At 34.9% G+C, this 26,308-nt stretch overlaps 1 protein-coding gene across 1 annotated transcript; it reads right to left on the bottom strand.

Annotated features, from left to right (window-relative positions):
• Positions 1-544: 544 nt before the first annotated feature.
• On the bottom strand, positions 545-19,982 carry LOC149411218 (ras-like GTP-binding protein RhoL). Its single transcript, XM_089647113.1, has 6 exons — positions 19,865-19,982; positions 17,458-17,682; positions 12,947-13,061; positions 11,053-11,170; positions 6,271-6,358; positions 545-3,166 (listed from the first exon to the last, which is right to left on the bottom strand). The coding sequence occupies exons 2-6, from the start codon at positions 17,568-17,570 to the stop codon at positions 3,037-3,039; spliced, it is 564 nt and encodes a 187-aa protein (XP_089503239.1). The 5' UTR covers positions 17,571-17,682; positions 19,865-19,982; the 3' UTR covers positions 545-3,036.
• Between the last annotated feature and the right edge of the window lie 6,326 nt (positions 19,983-26,308).

Raw genomic sequence — 26,308 nt, 5'->3', positions numbered from 1 at the left:
CAAGACACTTTTACAAATGTTCATAATTTACTTACCCCAGTAAACAGCGACAAGCACACTTAACAATGGCCACATTCGAACAATGATCTAGGGTTGTCACAACCGCTCTGTTCCTATTAATAATAAAATAATGTAATTATCACTTTTAATTAAAATTAATTTACGCGAATTATTTCAAACATTATTTAATCACAATAATACGTAGCATTTACATTATTATTTGCTCCTTGTTTTTGTAGATACTTTCAGTATCGCCCCAACTACTTGAAATGGCTTTAGGCGTGTTCAGTGACCAGATTTACATAGCTAGGTACTTCTCACCACCACATAGCCAGGTGTGGGGTATTATTTGGGAGTATTTTGTCGATGAAGGTGCTTTTTATTTATTTTTTGGGTATAATATTTGCATAAACATTTTTTTAGGTACATGTAAGCATCATAATATGTCTGCAAAAATTTAGTAAAACAGTATTATATACACCGACATAATAACAGTATTCTCAGACTATGCATAATATTATAAAAAATTATACGAGTTATATATATAAACATATACGGACAACGGAAGAAATCAAAAGAAAAAGACAAAATGGTTAATAATTGAATTATATTTGTGAGAACAGCATCCAATAAACAACTTACGGGGGTTTAAATAGTGTACAAAAATAAAAGCACAGTTTAAGAGAAAACAACATGTACAATAGTTATATTATCGATGCTAGATAAATAATAACAGTTGAATAAAAATATATTTTAAAGATGAACCAACATAGAAAGAAGGTATTAATCTGTTGACTGTGATGACGCCCGTGACCGTGAGAAAAATTACAAATCATAGATATGAAGGTCTCCGTAGTCGAGGGGTAACGCTCTCAACTAGCAAGCGGGAGGTTTCGGGTTCTTTTCACATGTATTATTTTCTTTTTAAATGTATTATTTTCCCTTTAAATAATATGTAGATTATATTTTCATATTATAAAATGAAGGCTTCAGCACGGGCAAGCCACCCAGTGAGGCCTACATTACTGGAAAACATAAATTGTAAAAAATAATGTACCGAATAAATAATAAATAATAATAATAAACACGGGTTAAAATTGCTTTCCGGAGCCCCTCCCACAGTTGATAGGTTAATAATTGAATATGATCGAAAAAAACGTAATACGATAAACGATAATTAAAACAGAACATACATTGTCTAGTGAGGCGGGTAACTTACTAACATTAACTAAAAAATATATAATTCAATAAACGCCCGGGTTGCCGGCAATTAAATTAATTAATATATATTTTTTATATAGAATAAGGTGCTGAAATTTCGAATCTTATGTCCGGGTTAAATCTTCCCCATAGGAAAAACTAAACCCTTTCACACACTTTTCCACAAATTATCATCTAGTCAATCAACATTATGCAAGTGCATTATATAAGCAATATAAATACAAAGCAATAACAATAACAAGAACAACACGTCAACTCACCAGAGATCAAATGGGAAAATAATTCACCGACTCCAGATATTTTCATATCAGAGGGTTCGGCTTGGTAGAACTCTATTATTTGTTATTATTTCTTATACACCTATGTGTAAATGGTTAATTAATCTTTTACACAGATGACATGATTATTAAAAAAAAATGTTACCGGACAGCAAAGTGCCCATAACATTTTTTACTCCAAATGTGCTAAGGAATAGCTGGTTGAAGTTTGTCGGGTACGTGACGATACACCCTGTATATATTTATATATTATATATATATTATATATTTTATATTATTTAAAATATATAGTTGGCAACTTCTTGTATCAACCAAGAAAACTTTTCAAATTATTTATAAAGATCAATAATTAAGTAAAAGTCAATACACAGACAAAACAAGAATCGCATTTAATAAATCTGCCTATTTCTGACTGTCCTAAAACAGGTTAATCTACTACTTGGACAGCCAAAGATCGCTGTAATATGTAATGTTTTTTTTTAATTAATAAATAAAATTAAAAAAATATATTTTATCAAAGCGCAAAAGGCGAAGGCACATTCCTGATTCTTGTGCACACGGCTTTGTGTTTCGCGTCCATCGCGTGATAGTATATGTTTCTAAAACTGATCCATATTATACGTAGACTAAATTAGACTAGACACGGCATAAAATTAAAAATAACCCCAACACAATTTTGGTTTGGTTCACATGCACATTTATGAAAAGGCCCACGCATTATGTCGCAATGCGAAATGGGCACTTTGCATTGCGTTTTACCTTTTGTTGGTCTATTTTGCTTCTCAGCTATGCTGGGCAAGTTCATTTTTTCAATCACAAAAATAACCGAGTTCCAAATATTTAAATTTGAATTATGTCCATATTACAACACCTCTGACAACAAATTCTCCGTGGTTTCGCTTACGAGTTTGAACGCTTGTACAAGGAGTTTAAACAAAGTTGGGTTGTTAAGTTCATCTCCATATTTGTGACGTACGCTACGTGGCATTATTTTTAAAATGAATTTAACTAGACAGGGCTAATTTAGATATTATACAATGTGAATAAGCTTAAAACAAATTATAATAATGCTTACCTATGGAATGTAATACGACAATTGGGTTTATTCTCTTTTTCACTTCTATTTTTACAAGTTTTCATAGCGAAAGCCACCATTTTGCCGTGTTATTTCGTAAAATGAACCGATGATGCCTCGACCATAGTTCGCACAAGAATGATGACGTCACGTTTTCTAAATTCACGGGAGGCCATACGCGAGCCCAGCCGGCTCCAATGGAACCGGTATGGGGAGTGGGGAATAATACGCTTTTAATCACTTAGGGCAGGTCTACTGATATTCATATGTCTATGGTTGAATGTCTCTATCGGAGATTGGCCCGATATATGTATAAGCATTCATAGTTGACTGTCACAGTGTCGGCTGTCTCTATGAAAGATGGGCACAGTGTTGGCTGTCTCTATCGAATTAACAACAATAACAGTTGACTGGCACAATGTTGGCGGTCTCTATGAGAGATTGGCGCGGTGTTGCCCGTCTCTATAAGATGAAGCACGAGCTGCTGGGCACAGGCACAGGGCACTTCCTGACGGCAGACCTGACGGACTCTTCGAACACGGCAAGCAAATTCTCGCCAGTAAGGGCCGAACACTCCACAAAGGCGGCAGCTCTGTAACAAATTAATCATAGCATTTCTTTACAAACCTCAAAAGGCTAGCATTTAAAAAATATAAAATTTATATAGACCGGTCGGTGGCTGAGTTTACATCGCGTTTGGGTCCCACCCAGGCGCAGTGTGTTCATTTCCTTAGCTAGCTAAGTCCTCCATCACAACACAAGCAACATTTTCAGCTTATTATGGTAGTGGTAGTAGGAGATTTTCAAATATTGTGAGGTTATTCGTAACCCGTGATATACATCTAACATTTGTTTTATAATCTACGTAAGTTGTTTACCTTATGTTTGTTGTGATAATATCACGGTAGGTCCCAAATAGGAAAAAATAGATATTTCAGAATTTTACTTAAAGTCCGTCCTCGGTTAATACATCAAGGACTTAAAACGTAGGTAGTAGGAATTGTCGAGTAGGTATTTCAATGTTATGTTAGTTTTTCTATATTTTCGTGCTACGAGCATAATCATAACCAATTGTAAGGATCTTGTAAGTGGACAATTGTATCTATAATTTATGTATTTAAAGTCTGTTTGCTTTTTTCGTATTGTTATTTTGAGCGGCAAGTGATTGGATGGCACTCTAGTAGCGGTCCCTAGAGCCTTGGTATCTTTAAATGAATGGCTGCCTATTGTGCTCACTCGAACTTAGTTTCTTCACAGTTCAGGAACGAATGAGACAATAATTTCTGTCTCCGCTTGTAACAACAAAATCAATATTTGTGTCATTATTTTTTCAACGATTGTGCAATTTGATTTATTGTTAGGTGTTTTGGCTGATTTCAACCACTTTATCTTTCTATATTTGATTTTTTCTCAGAAGTATTGAAATATTGAAAGTATTGTATATTTACACAAGTAAATTTTATTTGATTAATTCGTGTTATTCAATTTATGAATTAAAAATAATATGTTGTATGCTTGCGGCACTTTTCAGAATGGAAGATACTCTGGACCACCCTTCAGAATTTAAACATTGCTTGAAATGGCTTAAGCCGTGCGTGGTGACCAGATCTGAATAGCAATGTCCTCCTTCCTTCCTTTTCACCATCTCTTTTACCTCCACACTACCTTCAGCCTCACAACATACCCCAATAGCTGATGCCATAGTCTCACTGATTCCAGACTGTTACACTGTGATTTAAACGTATTTAACCCTTTTAATTTAATTAAATAAATAATTTTATTGTTTTGCCTTTAGTAATGAGTGGCTCTGGATTTCTTCATTTTGCCGTGTACTAGTCATAACTAACAACTTTTGTCTCCTCAGGCTGGAACGGAATCAATAAATCGCGTCTTAGATGAATTATTTAAGTCTACGTATTGCGTATACGATTTATTTCATTTCTGAGAAAACAGTTAGTTCACTTCTACATATTGACAGCTTACAGAATCAATTGATTATGTCTTAGATGAATTATTTAAGTAAACGGATTCGTTTATACGATTTATTTCAATTTTAAGAGAATAGTTAGTTCACTTGTACATACATATTGACAGCTTACAGAATCAATTGATCATATCTTAGATGAATTATTTAAGTAAACGGATTCGTTTATATGATTTATTTCAATTTTAAGAGAATAGTTAGTTCACTTGTACATACATAGCTATTGACAGCTTACAGAATCAATCGATCGCGTCTTAGATGAATTATTTAAGTAAACGGATCTTTTATGAAATTTATTTCAATTTCAAGAGAATAGTTAGTTCACTTGTACATATTGACAGCTTATCTGATACCTTGGAGGACGCGCTAAAAGCAGCGGCTTTTGTCTACCGACTATCGAAATATCGCTAACTGACCATAGAGACAGATTTTGTCAATATCGTATTGACATTAGGCTTTACTGATCATCCATGCTAGACATCATGGTTCCCGTCATGAGGGATATTGGCAACATAGTTCAGTTGGAGTCTCTTCAACCTCTTCATATTGTATTGATGTTTTCCAACCCCAACAGCTGCATTTGTCTCCTGAGGTGGCAGTGTCCCATTAGTAGTTCTACCAGTTTCCTCAGTCATATTGAGTATGTTGGATTATCTCATTCCGGGTGCCCACACCATATCGTATCATCGTATCCAAGCCCGCAGTAAGCGTGCACACACGCGAGCGGCACCATAGGGCGACAAGCGATCTGGTAATATTTAAACTCATTCTCATTAGTCGGTACCAAAGTTACCAACTTTTAACTCTAAATCGGGGTCATCAGCTTCAAATATATATACTACTGATTTTTGTGCGCGGGTGTTCAGGCAGAAATGTGTGTACCTCACTAGTTTTCCAAGTACTCCCAGCTGTCCTGAGCCATCGAGCGACGTTGGTAACAGCCGTTTGACCAGACATTGGGCGGTTTAAACCGGCCTTTTACATGGTTTGTAAAAACAGAATACATTAAAGCATGATATAACAGTAAACTGATAGACTGAATATAAAACAATATTAGTAAATCATGTAACAGTAACATAAAATAATATAGAAACTAGAACAATACTACATAGAAGACAAATCACTAAAACTACATTACCAACGCTAATATACTCTAATTTGTAGGAGTCAACAAAGTGTTGGTAAAGATTACGCATAGTTCTATAAATGGAGTCAATAAATATATCAATAGTACCCCTAAACTTGATGCCCAGATCATGCATCCTATTGGTTAGTGAGTGTGTCGGATAGTTGGTTGTGTATGCATTGCAGAAGAATGTTATATTTTGTCTTGAATTCCTAGCCAACACATGGAATTTAATAGTGGAAACGATGGCAGGACTGTCAATTAAGTTTCTATGGCATAATGACGTTGTAGCCAGTTGGAACAGTTTCAGAGTGTGCGGTTTTAGATCGTTTCTTAAAGCATGAATAAAAATGTAAAAAAAACATATTTTTACTACGATTATCAGAATTAGAAAAATAAACTTTAAATCATCCAAACATTCATAGTTTACTGGGGTACATAGTGCATTATAGTATTTTGTGGGGCTGTATGTAGTGGGGAAATGAAGGGAGATGGAGACAAGAAAGGTCGGGAAGTCACTCTATTCAGTTCTGGTCATCATTTCAAGCATTTTAATGTGTAAGTACAGAAATATGTTGGTACTAACTTGATTTTCTTTTTAAGTCTTTCTCCTTCTTGCGTTGTGACGAGGTTATCTTTTTTGGAACTGCTTTGCCTTAAGTCTATCTTTGTAGCTGAAATAAATACACAAGATACGTTAAACAAAACAATATCATTTATTTAGACGTACATACAAATGTGACATTTTGAAAATTGGAATAAATTTACCTTTTTCAAAATGTCTATCAAAAAATTTGAACTTTAATGCCACATTTAAAAAAAAATTAAAAATACAAATTATCATGTAAATCTGACATCTACCCGATGATAATATTTATACGTACAAAAAACTTTATTCAAAAAGAAATAATTAAATACGCCAATTTCAGTTGCCTTAATGAGTAAAATTACAGTTAAAATTCAAGATCAATCAACTATTAATTTTCAAAATTAGAACTGATAAGTGTAAATCATCTCAGACAAGCAATAAAGTAAGCAGGTAACTACCTAAATAATTTTATTAATTAAAAAAAATATTTGAAAATTGTGTTTCTTTTGTTTAAATGTTTGACAGGTGTCGTAATTTTTACTAACGTTCAAACGATAAATTTATTCTTTTGAAAGGTAGATCCTGGCATAATAGAAATTAATAAAATAAATATTTATTAAGGCCAAACGTAAAGACTTGCATTACGATTCGATAATTATGTACATATAGTTGGGACCTTTACAAAGAGATTGGTAGATAATATTCATGTAAAAACATTGAATAACTCCGTATCTTCTGCCATTGATTTGAGGCCGGCGCAAAAGGTAAAAATACCCTTCCCGTCCTTACGCAACAATCGACCGAACGCGAACGGGTAGAAAATCTTTTCCGGTCCGAAGTGTATTGTATAATGCTGCTTTCCTAATACTCTGTATAATATAATAGGACTGGTAATCCCTATGTATAAATCCGGAGATAAAATGGAAATAACTAACTATAGACCAATTACTTTGTTAAACTCTCTATCAAAGATTTTCGAAAGACTATTAAAAAACCAAATAATAAAATACCTGGAAGAAAACAAATTAATCTCGGACAAACAATATGGATTTAGAGAAAAAAGAAGCACAAAAGAAGCTTTAGCAAGTACAATAGATTATATACATAGCAACTTAGATCAAGGGTTTAAATGCATAGCGATATATTTAGATTTGGCTAAAGCCTTTGATTCAATATGCCACAAAACACTTTTTAAAAAATTAGAAAATATGGGTATCAAAGACAAAGAACTACAACTATTAAAAAGCTACATGAGCGACAGAACACAACAAGTCAAAATTAATAACTATACTAGCAAACCACTGCCGATTACACACGGAGTTCCACAAGGAAGCATACTAGGGCCCGTTCTTTTCATAATTTACATAAACGAACTTTGCAGCATGGAAATAGATGGAGAAATAATTAGTTACGCAGACGACACAGTTTTATTATTTAAATCTAAGGATTGGAATAAGGTTTATAACATAGCGAATCTAGGAATCACGCAAGTGAAAAAATGGTTGGACTCAAATACACTCACACTAAACATATCGAAAACAAAATTCACAACGTACAGCATAACCAACACAGGACAGCCAAAAAACAATACAAACACCATAAAAATACACGAATGCATAAACACCAACATCTGCGATTGCCCCCCTCTAGAAAAAACAGAACAAATAAAGTATCTAGGAATCCTAATTGACCATAATCTTAGATGGACACATCACATCAAACAAATCACAAATAGACTCCTCAGAACAATACACATTTTCCTAAACATAAGAAACATATATAAAATAAAACAATTGAAAACAATATATTATGCACTATGCCAATCAATAATAGAATATGGAATAATTGCTTGGGGAGGAGCAACAAACGCAGCTATCGCTCAAATAGAAATCGCACAGAAAACGATATTAAAGGTTATACTTTGACGGCCGGGATAGTCCAGTGGTAACGCATTGGACTGCCATTCCGAAGGTCGCGGGTTCGAACCCGGCGTGCGCAAATAAATTTTATTTGATTAATTTGTGTTATTTCACAATTAATTAATTAAAATAATATATAGTATATTTGCGGCACGTTCCAGAGTGGAAGATACTACCAGTATCGCCCTGGTGTAAGACCACCATTCAGAATTGAAACGTTGCTCCAAATGGCTTTAGCCGTGTTTAGTGACTAGATCTGAATATCCAGGTACTTCCCCACCTTCCTCTTTCCCTTCCCCACTTACCTTCAGCCTCACAACATCCCCCAATTGGGGATGCCATAGTCTCACTGGCTCCAGACGGGAGCAGTTGGGACTCTTGTGAAGTATTCACTATAAAAAAAAAAAATAAAAAAAATACTCAAAAAACATAAACTAACCAACACAGACCAAATATTTAAAAGCTGTGACGTACTTGATATACGCCAATTATATGTTAAAACACTACTAAACTACATTTTCGACCAAAAAAACAAACCCCAACAAACACAAAATATCACTAATAGACCGGTCAGACAAGCGTACAAAGAAAACATAAAAACTCCGACGGTAAACACTACCTTTGGACAAAGACACCATAAATACCACGCTATTAAAGCATTCAACAGTCTTCCACTTGAAACAAAAATTGAGGAAAATAAAAATAAATTCAAACACAAAATAAAAAAATGGATTAAAGAACAAAAAGACAATATTACCAAAATACTATAACATAAAAGAATAAAACATATACACGCAACACAAAAAAATATATAAAACACGCAACACGCACAAACACATATATCATTATAAATGCCGATTTACATTCTCTTTTGATATTTTTCTTTTAGTGTTATAATTATATTTTAATTTTTAAACTTTATTTTTTATTTTAAATTTATCTTTATTTTAATGTTGTTTTTCTTTTATTTTTTTTTAAATGTATAAATTCTTAAATTATAAAATGGGGGCCTCAGCACGGGTAAACAACCCAGTGAGGCCAACATTACTAAATTGAAATATGAAATATTGTAAAAAAAATGTATCAACAATAAAAAAAATATATATATATTATCAAAATGTAGATTATAACGAATGTCGCGTTTAATCTGAAGGATTTATTCATGTAGTTTTTAAGAAAAACTAATTAAAATATATTTTAAATATGTTTATACAACATGGTTATTGGTTATCATTATCAATTTGTAAATATCAAAAAATTGCTCAATATAATCAAATAAAAGAAAGATAAAATAACACAATGAGAAAAAAGTGACAAATAGCAGGAGTAGATAGAGAGCTCATAATTGACTGATTTTAGCAAAGTCCTGTTTAAACTCATACATTTGGCATTTTATTTATCGGTAAATTTGTTCGTATGTTCCGTTTCTGGTTTCGAAATTCTGCTGCATCCACTTTATTATCTAAGCAAGCCTTCCTTTGACTAGATGGATAACTTTTACTAGATTGCTTAATTTTACTAGGTGGCTAACATTTAACTAGATGGCTAACTTTGACTAGATTACTAACTTTGACCAGATGGATAACTTTGACTAGATGGCTAACTGTGACTAGATGGCTAACTTTAACTAGATGGCTAACTTTGATTAGATGGTCAACTTTGACTAGATGGCTAACTATGACTAGATGGCTTACTTTTACTAGATTGCTTAATTTTACTAGGTGGCTAACATTTAACTAGATGGCTAACTTTGACTAGATGGTTAACTTTGACTAGATTACTAACTTTGACTAGATTGTTAACTTTGAATATTTATTTATTTATTTATTTATTATAAGAACTTGTTGAACATTTATACATATTTTTGATAATTCAACCGCCATGCTAGGGATGTCCCTGTGTTATGGCGGGTGATATTTACAGATTGGATTTATAAAATAAGTTAATTATAAGTTATAAAGTTATGCAATTTAGATTGAAATATAAGTTAATTAGATTATACAATTAAATAATAAGTAAGTAATAAAAATATACAAATTAAATTAAATTAAAAGTTATTAAATTATACAAATTTAATTGCATTACAAATATTAAAATCATGGTTTCTAAATGTATTTATAGTAATAAAAATGGTATTAAATATTAATAATAATTGATAATTAGTTGATAAAATTATAATATAATTTAATTTATGTACCAATTTTTATATATTGTGGTCTCCAAGTGAACTTATCCATTTTGATATTAGTTTTTTAAATTTATGGGGTTGGGTTTCGGTTTTTAAGTTTACAGGGAGAAGGTTAAATATTTTGGGAGCTAGGTACATGAAATGTCTTCGAGCTGACGTGGTATGTAGTGTAGGGACGTTGTAGTGTCGGTTGGTTATTGTTCTGGTGGTGTAATTGTGGTGTACGAGGGTTTTTTTCTTATATTTGTACAAAAAATGCATTAGAGTAAATTTTATGTGGAGTTGCCGTATGTTTAAGACATTGTATTCAGTGAAGAGTCGAGTGGAGGAGTATCTTGTCGGTCGCATATGTAAGTAGCTTTGAGTTATTATAGTACTTACCTGCCTGAAGAAAGATTGAAAAAAGTAATATCATTTCTTTGCGTGATGTTACTTTAGACAAATTGTATAATTCCTTAATTGAAATGAAAAAAAATTTTGTAGGTACCTACTTACAAATCTTATAATGTCAGAGAAAATTTTGGTTTAGATTTATTAGAAGAAAAAATTAGAAACATGATTTTAGTAAATTGAATCGGAGATAAATGGAAGATGTTATTGTATATTGTGTTGACTCTTCTGAAAAATTAATGTTATTTACAAAATTCTTAATCATAGTGAGAGTCAACATACCTACTAATACAATTGGAATGGTGGGTGAAAAGTGTTTGATTTCTCGGAGCCATCTGTGTTCTATGTTCTTGTAAGATGATCTACTGGATATCGAGTAGCATATTATAAAGCAGTTGGTCTGAAAAATAAAAAAATACATTTAGCACAAAATAAAATAAATGCATTGTCAGCCTCCGTGTTAATTTAGTTAAGTGTATGACAGTGGCCGCAGTCCTGTTGTGTCCCGGTAACGGGACAAGGTAGAACGGTGACAAAACAGAACTTTATGATTTGAGATTTTCACAGCCAAAAGAACTTGTTTTTGGGTTATCTTGCCGTGTTGCGCTTCCGCCTTCTTCACAATGGACAGCGTTACAGTGTCAGTTTATCATCTCACAACGTGATTCAAAATATGTTAGGTTAGGTTATTGTTTGTTATTTATTATTTTTCTTGACTTTTCTTCAATATTTTAACATCTTCTTCTTCTTCTTCTTCTTTATGTGCCGTATCAGGTCCCCCCGACTTTGGCGATCACTCTAGAAAATGTCTCTTTGTCTTGCGCTGCCCGGATTAGCTCCTCCACACTTCTAATGCCGGTCCACTCTCGTATATTTCGCGGCCAAGACATTTGTCTCCTACCAGGCCCTCTGCGACCCTCTATCTTGCCTTTCAATATTAACTGGAGCAAGTGATACTTCTCTCCTCGAAGTACATGACCCATATATGAAATTTTCCTGATTTTTATTAATCTAAGCAGTTCTCTCTCTGCTCTAGCCCGCCTGAGAATTTTTGTGTTGGTGATCATGTCGGTCCATGGGACTTTGAGTATTCTCCGGTGAAGCCACATTTCAAAAGCCTCCAACCTGTTCATGGTATTTACTTTCAAGGTCCATGTTTCACATCCATACAACAAGACCGACCACACATAACATTTTAGCATTCTCTGCTTTAGTTTTAAGCTGATATTATCATTGCAGAAGCGGGATTTCATTTTAATGAACGCAGTTCTTGCTGCTTCAAATCTGCACCTAACCTCTACATCTGGGTCAAGAGTCTCCGTGAGAAAACTGCCGAGGTATCTAAATCTTTCGACCTTTTCGACATTGCAACCATTTAACTGTATCACTGATTCAGAGTGATCTAGTCGTCCAAATGTCATCCATTTTGTTTTATTGACGTTGATTGTTAGGCCCAGTTGCTCACCAGCATTATTAAAAAGATTTAATAGGTCTTGGAGGTCATCGATATAACATCTACTATGAATAAAAAAAAAATTGTAATATTTTTTATAACTTACCACTGACGGCGCGTGCAGTAATGATAAAAATATGTATATGTAAATGTAAATAAATATGTTGGTTGCAAATCTCTACTTCTAGGAAAGTAAAGCTAATAAAGATTGTGAGTCGTATTATAACAGTATTTTGTAATTACCCACTCGGTCATAAAAATATTCATAATTTTAAGTCACTAGTATAATTTTTAGTTGTAAGTCCCTAGTTATAAATCCTAATTACAAGCCACTAGTAATAAATCGAAGTTATAAGTGTAAGTGATAGGGTATGTGTTAAATGTAGGTATAAATTAAGTTGAGGTGATTTTCTCATAAAAATGGCGTTATAGAAATGATCAAAACATTATTATTATTAACATTATGATATCTTTGCTACAAAATATCAATAGGCGTTGAGTCGCGTTGTGTCATATATGCCACCAATTGATACATCCTCCCGTCCTCTTAAAACTCAATCTACCTTATTTTATATTACGATCAGAGAGATGATGTAAACAGTTTTAGAAATTAAAATTGAATATCAAGCTGGAATATTTCAAAATAAATCTTTAATTTGACAGATTTTGTAACTAACATGATACTATATAGTCACAATTGAAATGTATTGTTCAACAACTCACATCGGGGTATGCCATTTTCCTAAGGCCCTCATAGTCCTCCTCTCCGGGTGTGTCCCAAAGGGTAACGTTGTAAAGATTGCCGTCCACCGTGATGTTCGCATCGTAATTGTCGATCCTGAAAATACATTAATAGTATATGTTTTAAAGTGTAGGTACATGATATACATATATAAATATATATATATTTTTTTTTTTTTTTATTGAATATACAAACACATTACAATAATTTACAAATGTAGATATTTAGAGGCTGATTGCGAAAAAATTTGAAATTTTTAACAAAAAATTACCCAACTCAATTGAGAAATTATTTCTCGTGTTTGAGTTGGGGAGTGTTGTGAGTCATTATGGTTTATAGGTTGTAAAATTTCACTAGTTGATGTAGCTAAAAATTAACAAAATAGCTATAAAACTAGATGATAAATTCGATAACACTATATAATTAAGAAAATAAGAAATTTAATTACAAACTAAAAAATAAAAAATATAACTTAAATAATATAATAGTTATTAAACTTAGAAAAAATAAGATATAAAAATATATAATTAAGAAAAATAAGAAATTTAATTACAAACTAAAAAATAAAAAATATAACTTAAATAATATAATAGTTATTAAACTTAGAAAAAATAAGATATAAAAATAAAAATGTACTTATTAGGTATGAAATAATAGTAGGTAGGTACAGTACTGGTAGTAAATTGTTCAAAGACCGAGCTGGCAATCTTGTATGAAATATATAGAATATATGTCGGTATATATATATATATTGAAATTAGTTTTCATTAAATCCCGTAGATGTAGGTTTAAAATCAGCTGTTTAATGTATTTTAAACTCGGGCATCTCTTTTTCCTTTTCCAAAAGAATTGGACAAAAGCAAATCGCTGTGTTTCACTTTATAAATATATATGAAAAAAGGCGTAATAAGTCTTGACCAAAACAACATAAACTTCAAGATGCCTAGAAATGTTTCAGATGCTGTAATCATAAAGTCAACATCAAACTTGCTTTTAAGGCTCGAGAAAAAAGTAGCACAAGTTATTTTGTAGTTGAAAGGAGAGAGGCTCCTCAAATTGCCTACTGTATGCACGCTACTGCTATGCTACTGTATGCACGAGAAATAAGAGAGAATGCAAAGATTTCACAAACTATCGAGGATATATATATATATATATATCATAGTAATAAATAAGAAGCGTGCTAGGATCAAACTGGACGGAATATCAAAGTGGCTATGCCGTAATTGTTAGGTGTTTGGTGTGTAGGTAGAAAAACTAAATTACTAACCATCACTCCATTTCTCCGCAGGGGCCGGATGGAGAGGACAGACCGCCAAACAACTCGGTCTTGGCAAATCCGTGCTTCATTCACATTCTTTCATCCTCTTGATTATTATTTTTGTTATTTTGACTCATGACATGACCCAATTCAAGTATTTGGTTCACTTGATTGTGCAAGGTTTTCCTCTGCGTCATATAATTAATATTCTCCTTTCACTCATTTCTTCATACATTCTCTCTACACGCCTAAAACTTTTAAGATTATCATCTTCCCTTTCTTAATTTTACTCAGTATGCTTATATCAGCCGTGCATTATTTGCGAATCTTCACATTTCCTATTATTTGGGTCCCAAATTTAACACTAATTAATAAAGTACGGAAAATAATTTACTCACCACTTGTGCACCACTAATGCACCCAAATAATTCATAGCAATAAAGTCATTAGTAAATAATTAAGAACTCATTACCATTTACTGAGGGGAAAACATAGATTGGTTTAACCAACAATAGATCATGTCATCGGTTTAACCAGTAATAAATCAATGTATGCACCTTCAAAATTTACATTTGATTTAGTATAAATACGTCGTCTCAATATGGACTAACCACAGTTTGAAAATGGCCTTGTAAGCCGAAACTGCTGTCACAATAATAAAAAACTAAAACACTTGCAGAACTTAATAATAATATTATCAAATTTAATCTAAATTAAATTTATAAAAAAAAAAGAAAAAAAATAAAAAATAAAAATAATAAAAAAAGATCATACATGGTTTTGCAACACGCACGCCTCAGGGACTCTCAATGACTTTCAATGAGATTTATTTTATTCACAATTGCATTACATCGCGATTGTCCATAGTCATGGAAAGAAAAATCCAAAAATTAAAACTGTATTCGAAGACTTTGGGTTATGTTTCCACAGGCGTCCACAAAGCAACTGGGCGAAAGTATTGAAGTTCCGTAAATCGGACTTCAATGCACATTGTCATTGACGTAAGCACATTGACAATTGCTATTTTTCGTCTCCGGTCTACTTCCCATTGACAGCTTTCACTCTAAAGTTTTTTTTACTCGACATCATTGAGGTATATAGATAAAGTAGATTTCCCTAGCAAAATAAGTGTAAAATGTTGTTCCAATGCGGAAAGTAGGAAGGAAGTAGACGAATTTTTCGGCTGTCTAAGTCGCCCAAAACCTTCTGACCTCGAACAAACTCAACGCATGGAGTCGCCGGTGACCGCTCGGAAGATTTGGGTTACCGGTGCGCAAAATTCAAGCGCTCCTTGAGTTTCTTAACATTAAATAACCAATTTACAAGACTACCGATCATGGTAAAACTCTATTTACCTTTCGTCTGTTTTGCTTTCCCTATCTTTTCCAGTACGACTTGTACAATATTTCAGTGTGCATGTCGACATTTTGAAGGTATTGCCGGACACCCTTTTTTATATTAACTCCACACAGGAGGCCCTGAAGAAAATAATTTCCCTCAGGGCCTATGTCATCTTTGGGGATGCTGTGTGGAGGGTCCTTTTGTGGAGAGGAAGGAGTGAACATGGGTCTTGAAGAGTCCCATGTTGTAGGAGGGAGGAAACACAGAGGCCGGCAGCTCGTTCCACAGCCGAGCTGTTGAACTTAACAACGAATCGTAGAAGCGACCCGTTCTCATGTGACAAATGTTAACCGTGTACAAATGTTGGGCGCGCGTTTGGCGTGTATCCCGACTACTCACCGGTGCCGAAGGGATCATTGACGCTAGTTCCTCAGAGCATCTTCCATTGTAATACCGATAGAACAAGGACAGCATACCTACCTGACGCCTGTGCTCTAAAGATTGCAGTTCGTTTGTTAAGATTGGGGAGTCTATCAAACGGACCGCCCGTTTCTGCACAGAGTCAAGGGTTTTTTTCAGGTATTTTGGGGCTCCGGACCAGAGATGGCTGCCAAATTCGACAGTAGGGCGCACTTGCGATTTGTACAGGGTCAGCAGTTGTGTACTATTAAAGTATCTGCGGGCCCTGTACAGTACGCCCAGCTTCTGAGAGACCAACTTTACTCTGGCTTCGATAGAACCCCCGTACCTGAGCTGGTCACTTATAGTTCCACCAAGCATATCAATGGCCTGTTCTGAAGATTGCTTCCGTTTAAGGAGACTAGATTATCATTTGGATCCCTTTTAGACGTAATCAGACAGGATTGGGTCTTTGAAACATTAAATTCGACGAGATTATTTTTACCCCAGGAGGAAATACTCTCGAGATAACCGTCCATTCTCTGCTTCAAAGCCCTCCGAGCCGTTGGAGTTTGTGTGCCCTTTGGGGGCTTGTCAAACAAAAAGCTATCATGAACTGTACTGTCATCCGCGTAACAATGAATCGGTGCACATTTCAAAAGGTCATTGATGTGCAACAAAAACAAAGTCGGAGACAGAACCAATCCCTGTGGGACGCCAGCATTTATAGAGTGTGAGGAAGAAGTGAAACCGTCAGCAACCGCCTGAATCGACCTATCCCTTAAAAAGTCAGCAATCCACGTACACAGGGATGCGGAAAGTTCGTAAGAAGGCAATTTGTTGACAAGTCCTCGGTGCCAGACCCGGTCAAAGGCCTTGGATATGTCTAGTGCGACCGTTTGGGTCTCACCGTGACGTTCCAGGCACCGCCCCCAAACATGCGTCACATACGCGAGAAGATCACCGCACGAGCGGTTCCGCCGGAATCCGTATTGACGGTCGTTGATAATTTTGTTCTTCTCGAGGTATGTGAGCAGTTTGTCGTTGATCACATGTTCCATCACTTTGGACAGAACTGATGTGATCGCTATGGGGCGGTAGTTGGCCGGTTTGGAGCGGTCACCTTTCTTGGGAATAGGGTGAATGACCGCTTTTTTCCAACCAGAGGGCACAGTGCCACACTTCAGGGACATTTTGAAGAGCTTTGAAGAGCTTTGTGCCGGCGAGTGCTTATACCTTGGTGACCGACAGAATCCCGCGGTATCTCACAGCGGACAATGAACCGATGAGTGTGGCCCATACTTCAAACGCCAAAGTTGGCTCTATATACACATATATTGCAATGCACTACATACACTTTTTTAATGTTGACTATGGTCTGCAGCTGCACATTGTGACAGCACTTGATGAAAATATAATTTGTTATGTGGTGTTTATTCTTCCACAGTTGTCTAAAGGGTTGAACACTATTACTGTGATGATGAAACTCACATATTGGGGGTATTGACCTCCGGGTACTCCTTGGTGGTGTAGACGATGAGCATGCAGGTCTTACCGACCATTCCATCGCCCACCGTGGTCACCTTCAGGTTGCCGTTGACCATGGTGCCAAGGTCATCCACAACTTCGTCAGTCGGTCAGCAGTCAGTCAGGCAGTCGGCTAGTTGGGGGCACCGCCGACAAAAAGCATTATCTTGTTACCACAAAGGTGGAGATCTGGAAATAGTCAAATTAACTTAATTTTTATTTATTTTTACACTCCTTTTCTCTCTCTCTCTCTCTCAAGGCCTATGTTATCTTTGGGGATGCTGTGAGGAGGGTCTTTTTGAGGAGAAGATGGAGCGAACACGGGTCTTGAAGAGGCCCATGGTGTAGGAGGGAGGGAACAAGGAGGCCAGGCTTAGATATAATATTGTTTAATTTTAAAGTTGTTTCTTTTATGGGTTCATATATTTCTATTAAAGAAATATTTTTTTAGTAGCTTACATTTATATTTTTTACTGATTACCTTTTTCTTTATTTGTATTATACTCAAGGGAAACAATTTATAAAACTTTAAATTTATCTAAAGCATATTTTTTGGTATTTATAATGTAAACCAATTAATTATAAAGATTAATCGAAAATAGTAATTTAGCATTAAGCTTCGCCTAAAAGTAAGGGAAACTACCAAATGGACCACCTATTCAGATATAATCATTGGCAGAAGAAATTCTAATCAATATTTCGATTCTAAATATGGTTTTATATTAAGTGCTAAATTATGATATGAACTAAACTTGTCAATTTGACTGGCCTAAAACAGGATCCATTCCTAGTTGGTTGGTCAAAGTTTCCGCATGTTTTATTGTATGATTTTTATGTGATATAAATTTATAATTATTATTATTAAATTGTGGTCGTGTACCAGACCGATAATAAATTCAATAAGATCTGAACCGATTATTCAGATCTGGGCACCAAAACCAGCTAAAGCCATTTCAAGCAATTGACAACTTTTGCTCATTAATTGGCTTCATCATTGTATCAGGTGCCTAGTAAAAAATATTACGTAAGTACACCCTCAGGCCTCTGACATATTCTGTCAGATGATCAGATTATTTCCGCTTTGCAATAAAATCCAAAAAATATATAAATATATCTGAACACTAAAAACGATTTTTGAGAGGTGACGAAATATGCTTTCAAATTTTATTATTACAAATAAACAGATAATGGTTTGAATACAACATTTTTAGAGCAAACATATACATGTTTTAAATGGCTCAAATTAGGTGTTTTCTAACTAAAATTGGTCTAAGTCAAAAGGTCATTGATGTGCAACAAAAACAAAGTCGGAGACAGAACCAATCCCTGTGGGACGCCAGCATTTATAGAGTGTGAGGAAGAGGTGAAACCGTCAGCAACCGCCTGAATCGATCTATCCCTTAAAAAGTCAGCAATCCACGTACACAGGGATGCGGGAAGTCCGTAAGAAGGCAATTTGTTGACAAGTCCTCGGTGCCAGACCCGGTCAAAGGCCTTGGATATGTCTAGTGCGACTGTTTGGGTCTTACCGTGACGTTCCAGGCACCGCCCCCAAACATGCGTCACATACGCGAGAAGATCACCGCACGAGCGGTTCCACCGGAATCCGTATTGACGGTCGTTGATAATTTTGTTCTTCTCGAGGTATGTGAGCAATAACTGCTTTAATATCATCCTAATATCCGTGTGTCTATTCGTGATTGCCACCAATAGTTGATAGAATACATTGTCACTGACAACAATTCTATCTGACAAGTATGAGCTCGATCAGATGTCAATATAAATATAACAATGAAATGTTAGATTATGACGTAAGAAAGGATTTCAAAGATATAAATACCTACCTATTTTATCATTAGAAATAGGTAGGTACGTCATCACTAGTTTTACAGGTGAGTAAATCATGGCTTATCTGACGAAAAGTAAAATTAGTAATTCAGAAAAGAATCGTTGTTTGAAATGACTAGAACTGGAAAGCCAGGTAATTAGCGATTGTAAAGTCCCAACCTTACCCCAATATTGAGGATAGGAGGATGAGGAGTCTCACTGTGTCTGGACAAATGAGAACGTTTGTTAGGTATTCACAAAAAAACTTAAGATTAGCTGACTTATCTATGAAAATAATGCGTATATCTTAAATTACCTTGTTTTACAGGTGTTTGAAAACTATAACTAATCTAGCGAAAAGCACAACACATCGAAACACAAATAAATTAGTCATTACTTACAACTTACAACTTAAAAGGTTACAGTATGCCAACATTATAAATCAGGTGTGATATCAATAAAATCAAGTACAATATACTTGACTTTACTGATGAAATGATTGAATTATGGAGACTTTAGATGAGTTATATAACACTAAACGTACCCTTGAAAATATCAAACGCAAAACGTTTTCACTTGGTTTTATCCTGGATTTATCACTTATTTCACAGTAAAGCACATATGTTAGATTTAAGAATGACTTCGTTCGGGGAGTGTTTCTTGAATTCAGTACTCACTGAGAGCTCTTATCAGACTTGATATCAAACGTGGTGTTATCGCCTTATCGTTGATGACTGTGTATCAAAATATTTATACGTGTTATATTGCGATATTAGCGGGACTGTAAGGTGTACCTATTCAGATCTGGTCATCAAACACGGCTAAAGCCATTTCAATTCTGATTGTGGTCTTTACACCATATCTTCCTCTATGGAAAATGCCGCAAATAAACTATTTGTTATTTTAAATGAATAATTTGTGAAATAACATAAATGAATCAAATAAAATTTACTTAAGAAAAAAGTGTTTGAAATCTGAAAATCACCCTGTATATACAATCTACCACGAATTGGATAATTGAACAAAAAATACGTCAAACTTATGGGAGCCGAATTGTTCAATCTCCAGACGATATGTTCAATATCCAAAATAATCATTCATCATTTTCAAGCCATGTTCAACGTCCACCTTTAAAGTCATAATATGGGCAAATTATGGCTTCAATCTTCAAAAAATTATCTTTAAACATTTCCTGTTACACATATGTATAAAACGAAATGACCAAAATAGAGAATTTTTTAGAATTTGCCCGTAAAAACAAAAAAAACGTCTCCTGTAAAATTTTCTAAATGGTCTATTAAACATACAAGCACTAAGGCAGCGAAATAATAATGTAAAAAATCATTTATTGGGTAAAAGACACCCCTCCCGTATGTCACCCCAAGTGATTCGCTACCTTTGGTGACTTAGCAGGAGTGCCGTGCTCATGGAGTGAGGTTTTGTCAAGGGTCTAGGTCTGGGCGGCGCACTATGGTCCCCTTAGAGGAAACTAGCTAGACAAAAAGATTTCAACGATGTTTTTATTTATCTACAAAAATATTCTCACAACATTGAAAAATGTCCATAGTATAATTTTCACATCGATAAAAAATTAAAAACGATGCGCGCGATACGTGGCAACGTTGTAAATACGACACTTTGGATGTGCCAATCGTTCGCCCAGCGTTCAGTCGCTTTCGGGGCTTTCGATTGTGAATGCTGTTCGATCGTTAGTGTTGTTATTTGAAATCGGAGAGAAATTACGCAAATTTGGAAATTAAAGTCTATCGTATGTTCTTTTAAATTGATTTAATTATTTTATAATTTGCCTATCCAACATTACTTTCATTATTAATTAAAAATCGTACAAAAAATATCAATATTTACAATTATTTGCCAAAGTTTGATTAAACTTTCAAAATCGTATACCGATTTTTACCACCAAACGAAACTAGTTTCATATAAAACCATTATTTATATATGATATCTTATAAAATTTGTTTGCTCAAACTTGCTCTTTTGTCTTTTACCTACAATCCTGTACCTACAATCTGTCGTTTGGATATTTTGGAGATTCTAGAAGTAAAGGGCACGTCAAAGTTGAATTTTGCTGCAATACGGCAGTGTGTTTATGAACACATTAAACATTTATTGAAGAAAAACACTTTTAAAAGTATCGAGGATAGTTTACTTAGGAAAAACATCGCTTCGTTTCTATTAATATTTCATAGAAAATGGTTTGAAGTCGTAAGAATTACTTTAAAATTGAAGTTTAAACACGCAAAATGGCTTAACACAGTTTTTATTCTGCCTGTAGTAACGCGTGATGAGGGTCTACGTGGTAGACCCGAAAAAGAATTTGGTTTATGCTCTTCAAAAAGCAAAAAAAGAAAAATTAAAGTCTTCTGAACTCTCGAAGTCCACATGAACTCTCTTATGCTACTCAAATCAGCTTGAAGTCACATGGAAAAGGGGATGCTGCCAAAATATCAACAAAACATTCCGATGTCTTACCTAGTGGTGTCTTAAAATTATTATCGATTCCAGAAGTTCCAGCGAAGAAAATAAAGTCTGTTAACTAAAAGTATTTTTTTATAACATTGTGACCCTTTTGCATCAAATGCTATGAGAAAATATTTTTGTCTAGCTAGATCGGGATTTGAGACCACTGTGCGGCGTATGCATTTGCAGGCCTTCTGCGTAGCTGGTCAGATCGGGTGACACCGGTCGAGGGAGACCTTTTGACTTCTCCCTCCGGAGTCTTTAGACCCACCGCCGAGAAATGGATTCATACGTCCGTCACTTCTGGACACCCCAGGTTCCAACCTCAGGTCAATATTAAGTTATATTATATATATTATTGTTTTTGACCTTTTTTATTTAGTTGTAATCATAGACATATGAATTGTCTGTGGTTGTAATCAACAAAGAATTTTTTACTTTGTTATTAAGTTTAATTAATTTAATCAATAAAGTTTTTTAATACTTTCTTGTTGAATTCATGTAACCTTTTGAACTTTTCAAGTTAATAATTTTTTTAATGTTTTTTTATTAAAACAAATGTGGCTTTTAAATTTTTTATCAGGTTGTAATCAGTGAAGCTTTATACTTTTTTAATTAACTTGTAATCAATGTAAAACTTAAATAATTTATTTATTTATTTATTGCATCTCACTATACAATAAAAACATTTTTTTATTGTACCCATTTTCAATGTTAATACCGCACAAGGGTCCCAACTGCTCCCAACCGTCTGGAGCCAGAGAGACGATGGGAATTATGAGAGGGAAGGCGAAGGATATGGGTAAGAGGTATTCCCGGGCTATTCAGATCTGGTCACCAACGTTTGCAACGTTTATATTTTGAATGGTGGTCTTTCACCAGGGCGATACTGAGAGTATCTTCCACTCTTGAATATCCTTAGTGAATTGGAACATTGTACTGAATTAATTGAACAATCTTTAATAACAAGATTTGAGTAGCCCATTAATCACAATCCTTCCCTATTCCTTCTATTAGCATCAGCGATGACATCTCTACCAAAATTTTGGTAGATCTACCGATTTCAGAAAAAATCTACCGAAGTTCATGAAAAGATTCTGAATTATGGGCAGTTATTTTCGAAAATTACAAAGTGTGAATTTTTTATTTCGAAATTCTCTACCCATGTAATCGAAAAATTGTGAGGAATTCCTTTTTTGAGGTTCCCCAGCCACCCCAATCTCACATATATTTATTTAAATATTGGGGGGAATAAGTTTTTCATGATATTCTCTGGCCACCCCAGCCCCCATGGATATGAAAAATTATTGTGGGGAATCCAGTACTGACTGAGCAATACACCATACAAATCCAATCTGAAATTCTACCGATATTCTTATCTAATCTAACGATATTTTCACCCATATCTACCGATTTTAATTTTCGCGGTATGGCATCACTAGTTAGCATTCTCGAATAATGTGGTTACAAGGGATGCATGGAAAAGGAGTCTCTAAAAATATAGAAGGAAGGAGTTGTTGGTTTCTCCCAGGAAGTTGTGTCATGCTCAAGTGTGACGATTTCCGTGGCAAAGTGATAAGTTTCTTGACTCTAGTTTGAGAGGTGACAGATTCAAAGCCTTGTGTGAGCATATAAATAATATGTATAGACCGGTTGGTTCATTGAAAAGTAGAAAATGCGTCTGTGTCCTACAAAGTCGTGTGGGTTCAATTCCTCTACCAGCTAAATCCTCCATCATTGAACAAGCAATATTTTTGCATGTAATTTTTTTATTATTTTTATAATAACTCAACACAGGAGGCCCTGAAGAAAATAATTTCCCTCAGGGCCTATGTCATCTTTGGGGATGCTGTGTGGAGGGTCTTTTTGTGGAGAGGAAGGAGTGAACATGGGTCTTGAAGAGTCCCATGTTGTAGGAGGAAGGAAACACAGAGGCCGGCAGTTCGTTCCACAGCCGAGCTGTTGAACTTAAGAACGAATCGTAGAAGCGACCCGTTCTCATGTGACAAATGTCAACCGTGTACAAATGTTGGGCGCGCGTTTGGCGTGTATCCCGACTACGCACCGGTGCTGAAGGGATCAATGACGCTAGTTCCTCAGAGCATCTTCCATTGTAATACCGATAGAACAAGGACAGCATACCTACCTGACGCCTGTGCTCTAAAGATTGCAGTCCGTTTGTTAAGATTGGGGAATCTATCAAACGGACCGCCCGTTTTTGCACAGAGTCAAGGGTTTTTTTCAGGTATTTAGGGGCTCCGGACCGGAGATGGCTGCCAAATTCGACAGGAGGGCGCACTTGCGATTTGTACAGGGTCAGCAATTGTGTACTATTAAAGTATCTGCGGGCCCTGTACAGTACGCCCAGCTTCTGAGAGGCCAGCTTTACTCTGGCTTCGATGGAGCCCCCATACCTGAGCTGGTCACTTATAGTTACACCAAGCATATCAATGGAAGGCCTGTTCGGAAGATTGCTTCCGTTGAAGGAGACTAGATTATCATTTAGATCCCTTTTAGATGTAATCAGACAGGATTGGGTCTTTGAAACATTAAATTCGACGAGATTATTTTTACCCCAGGAGGAAATACTCTCGAGATAACCGTCCATTCTCTGCTTCAAAGCCCTCCGAGCCGTTGGATTTTGTGTGCCCTTTGGGTGCTTGTCAAACAAAAAGCTATCATGAACAGTACTGTCATCCGCGCAACAATGAATCGGTGCACATGTCAAAAGGTCATTGATGTGCAACAAAAACAAAGTCGGAGACAGAACCGATCCCTGTGGGACGCCAGCATTTAAAGAGTGTGAGGATGAGGTGAAACCGTCAGCAACTGCCTGAATCGACCTATCCCTTAAAAAGTCAGCAATCCACGTGCACAGGGATGCGGGAAGTCCGTAAGAAGGCAATTCGTTGACAAATCCTCGGTGCCAGACCCGGTCAAAGGCCTTGGATATGTCTAGTGCGACCGTTTGGGTCTCACCGTGACGTTCCAGACACCGCCCCCAAACATTTATTTATTTATTTATTTCACGCCTATTAAGGCTTTTACGTACATATATATAAAAAATATTTACGAAATTATACATGAAAATAGTGCAGGAAACGACTATTAAAACAATTGCAGAAAAATAAATATAAAGTCAAAATATCACTCAACTTGATTTGATCTACACAGAATGCAGGCACAACATATAAAAAATCCAAAATATTTTTTTCTATTTCAGTTGACAAAATTATTATATGTTAGTCAAATCAAATTAAATACCTTTATTCAAATATTCCACTACTCGATGAAAAAAAAAACTTCAATAGGGTATGCTTATATATTGAAATTGATGTACTAAATATATCAACAACATCTGAGTATTTGTTTCCTAGCTGTTGAATCCGTCGCATAGGAGTATGATATTGGGACGTTGACATAGAATTGCTACAATAATATGGTAGGTACTGTCTTGAAACCGACCTGCTTGGAGTATGAAAAGAGATTACATATAATAAATCAGGGGTATCAAACATTGAATTAATGATTTTATACAAACAGGTTAAATCGGAAATAATTCTGCGATCAGATAATTTTATTAAATTTAATGAACAAAGTAAGTTATCGTAATTTAGGTTTTCTCTAGGAATGCCCATTTTGAAATTTACATATCTTAAAAATTTATTTTGGATTCTTTCAATCGCATGTGAATGAACCTCATAATTTGGGGACCAAACCGTGGAATTGTATTCTACATGACACCTTACTAGTGACATATATAATGTTTTTACAGTATTTACATTATTGAAATCACTAGATACCCTTAAAATAAATCCCAACATTTTCAAAGCTTTATTGGTTATTATTTCAATATGCTTGATAAAGTTAAGTTTCGTGTCAAACCAAATACCTAAGTCATTAATTTCCGAGACAGATACTAACGACATGTTGTTAATGGAATAATCAAAAAATATTGGATACTTTATTCGATGAAACCTCATAATTTGACATTTGCTTATGTTAAGTTGCAAGTGGTTATCACGACACCATATAATTAATCTTGACAAGTTATTTGACAATATATGGCAATCGTTAATGTTTCTGATTGCTTTGAATATTTTCAGGTCGTCTGCAAACATTAACACTTGAACATCATTAAAAATATACAATACATCATTGACAAATAATAAAAACAGGATTGGTCCTAAGTGTGATCCCTGGGGAACACCACTCGTAGCAGTGAATTTGTATGAAAATGTGCCATCAATTTTAACAGCCAGTAATCTGTCGGTCAAGTAACTATTAAACCACTTATATAGTGAACCACCTATACCGAATTTATGGAGTTTATTCAGCAATAACTCATGATTGACTTTATCGAACGCCTTGCTAAAATCGGTATAAATAGAGTCAACTTGACATTTACTAGACATGGAATCAGATATATAGTTTTGATAGGTTAACAAGTTAGTAAGGGTAGATTTTCCAGTAGAGAAACCATGTTGCTTAGGAGAAATGACGTGGT

Source organism: Hesperophylax consimilis, chromosome 26 (assembly GCF_061612785.1).
Source record: "Hesperophylax consimilis isolate HC1 chromosome 26, BYU_Hcon_1.0, whole genome shotgun sequence".
In the NCBI taxonomy this organism is placed as follows: domain Eukaryota; kingdom Metazoa; phylum Arthropoda; class Insecta; order Trichoptera; family Limnephilidae; genus Hesperophylax; species Hesperophylax consimilis.
This window is presented reverse-complemented; position numbering and strand designations above follow the sequence as displayed.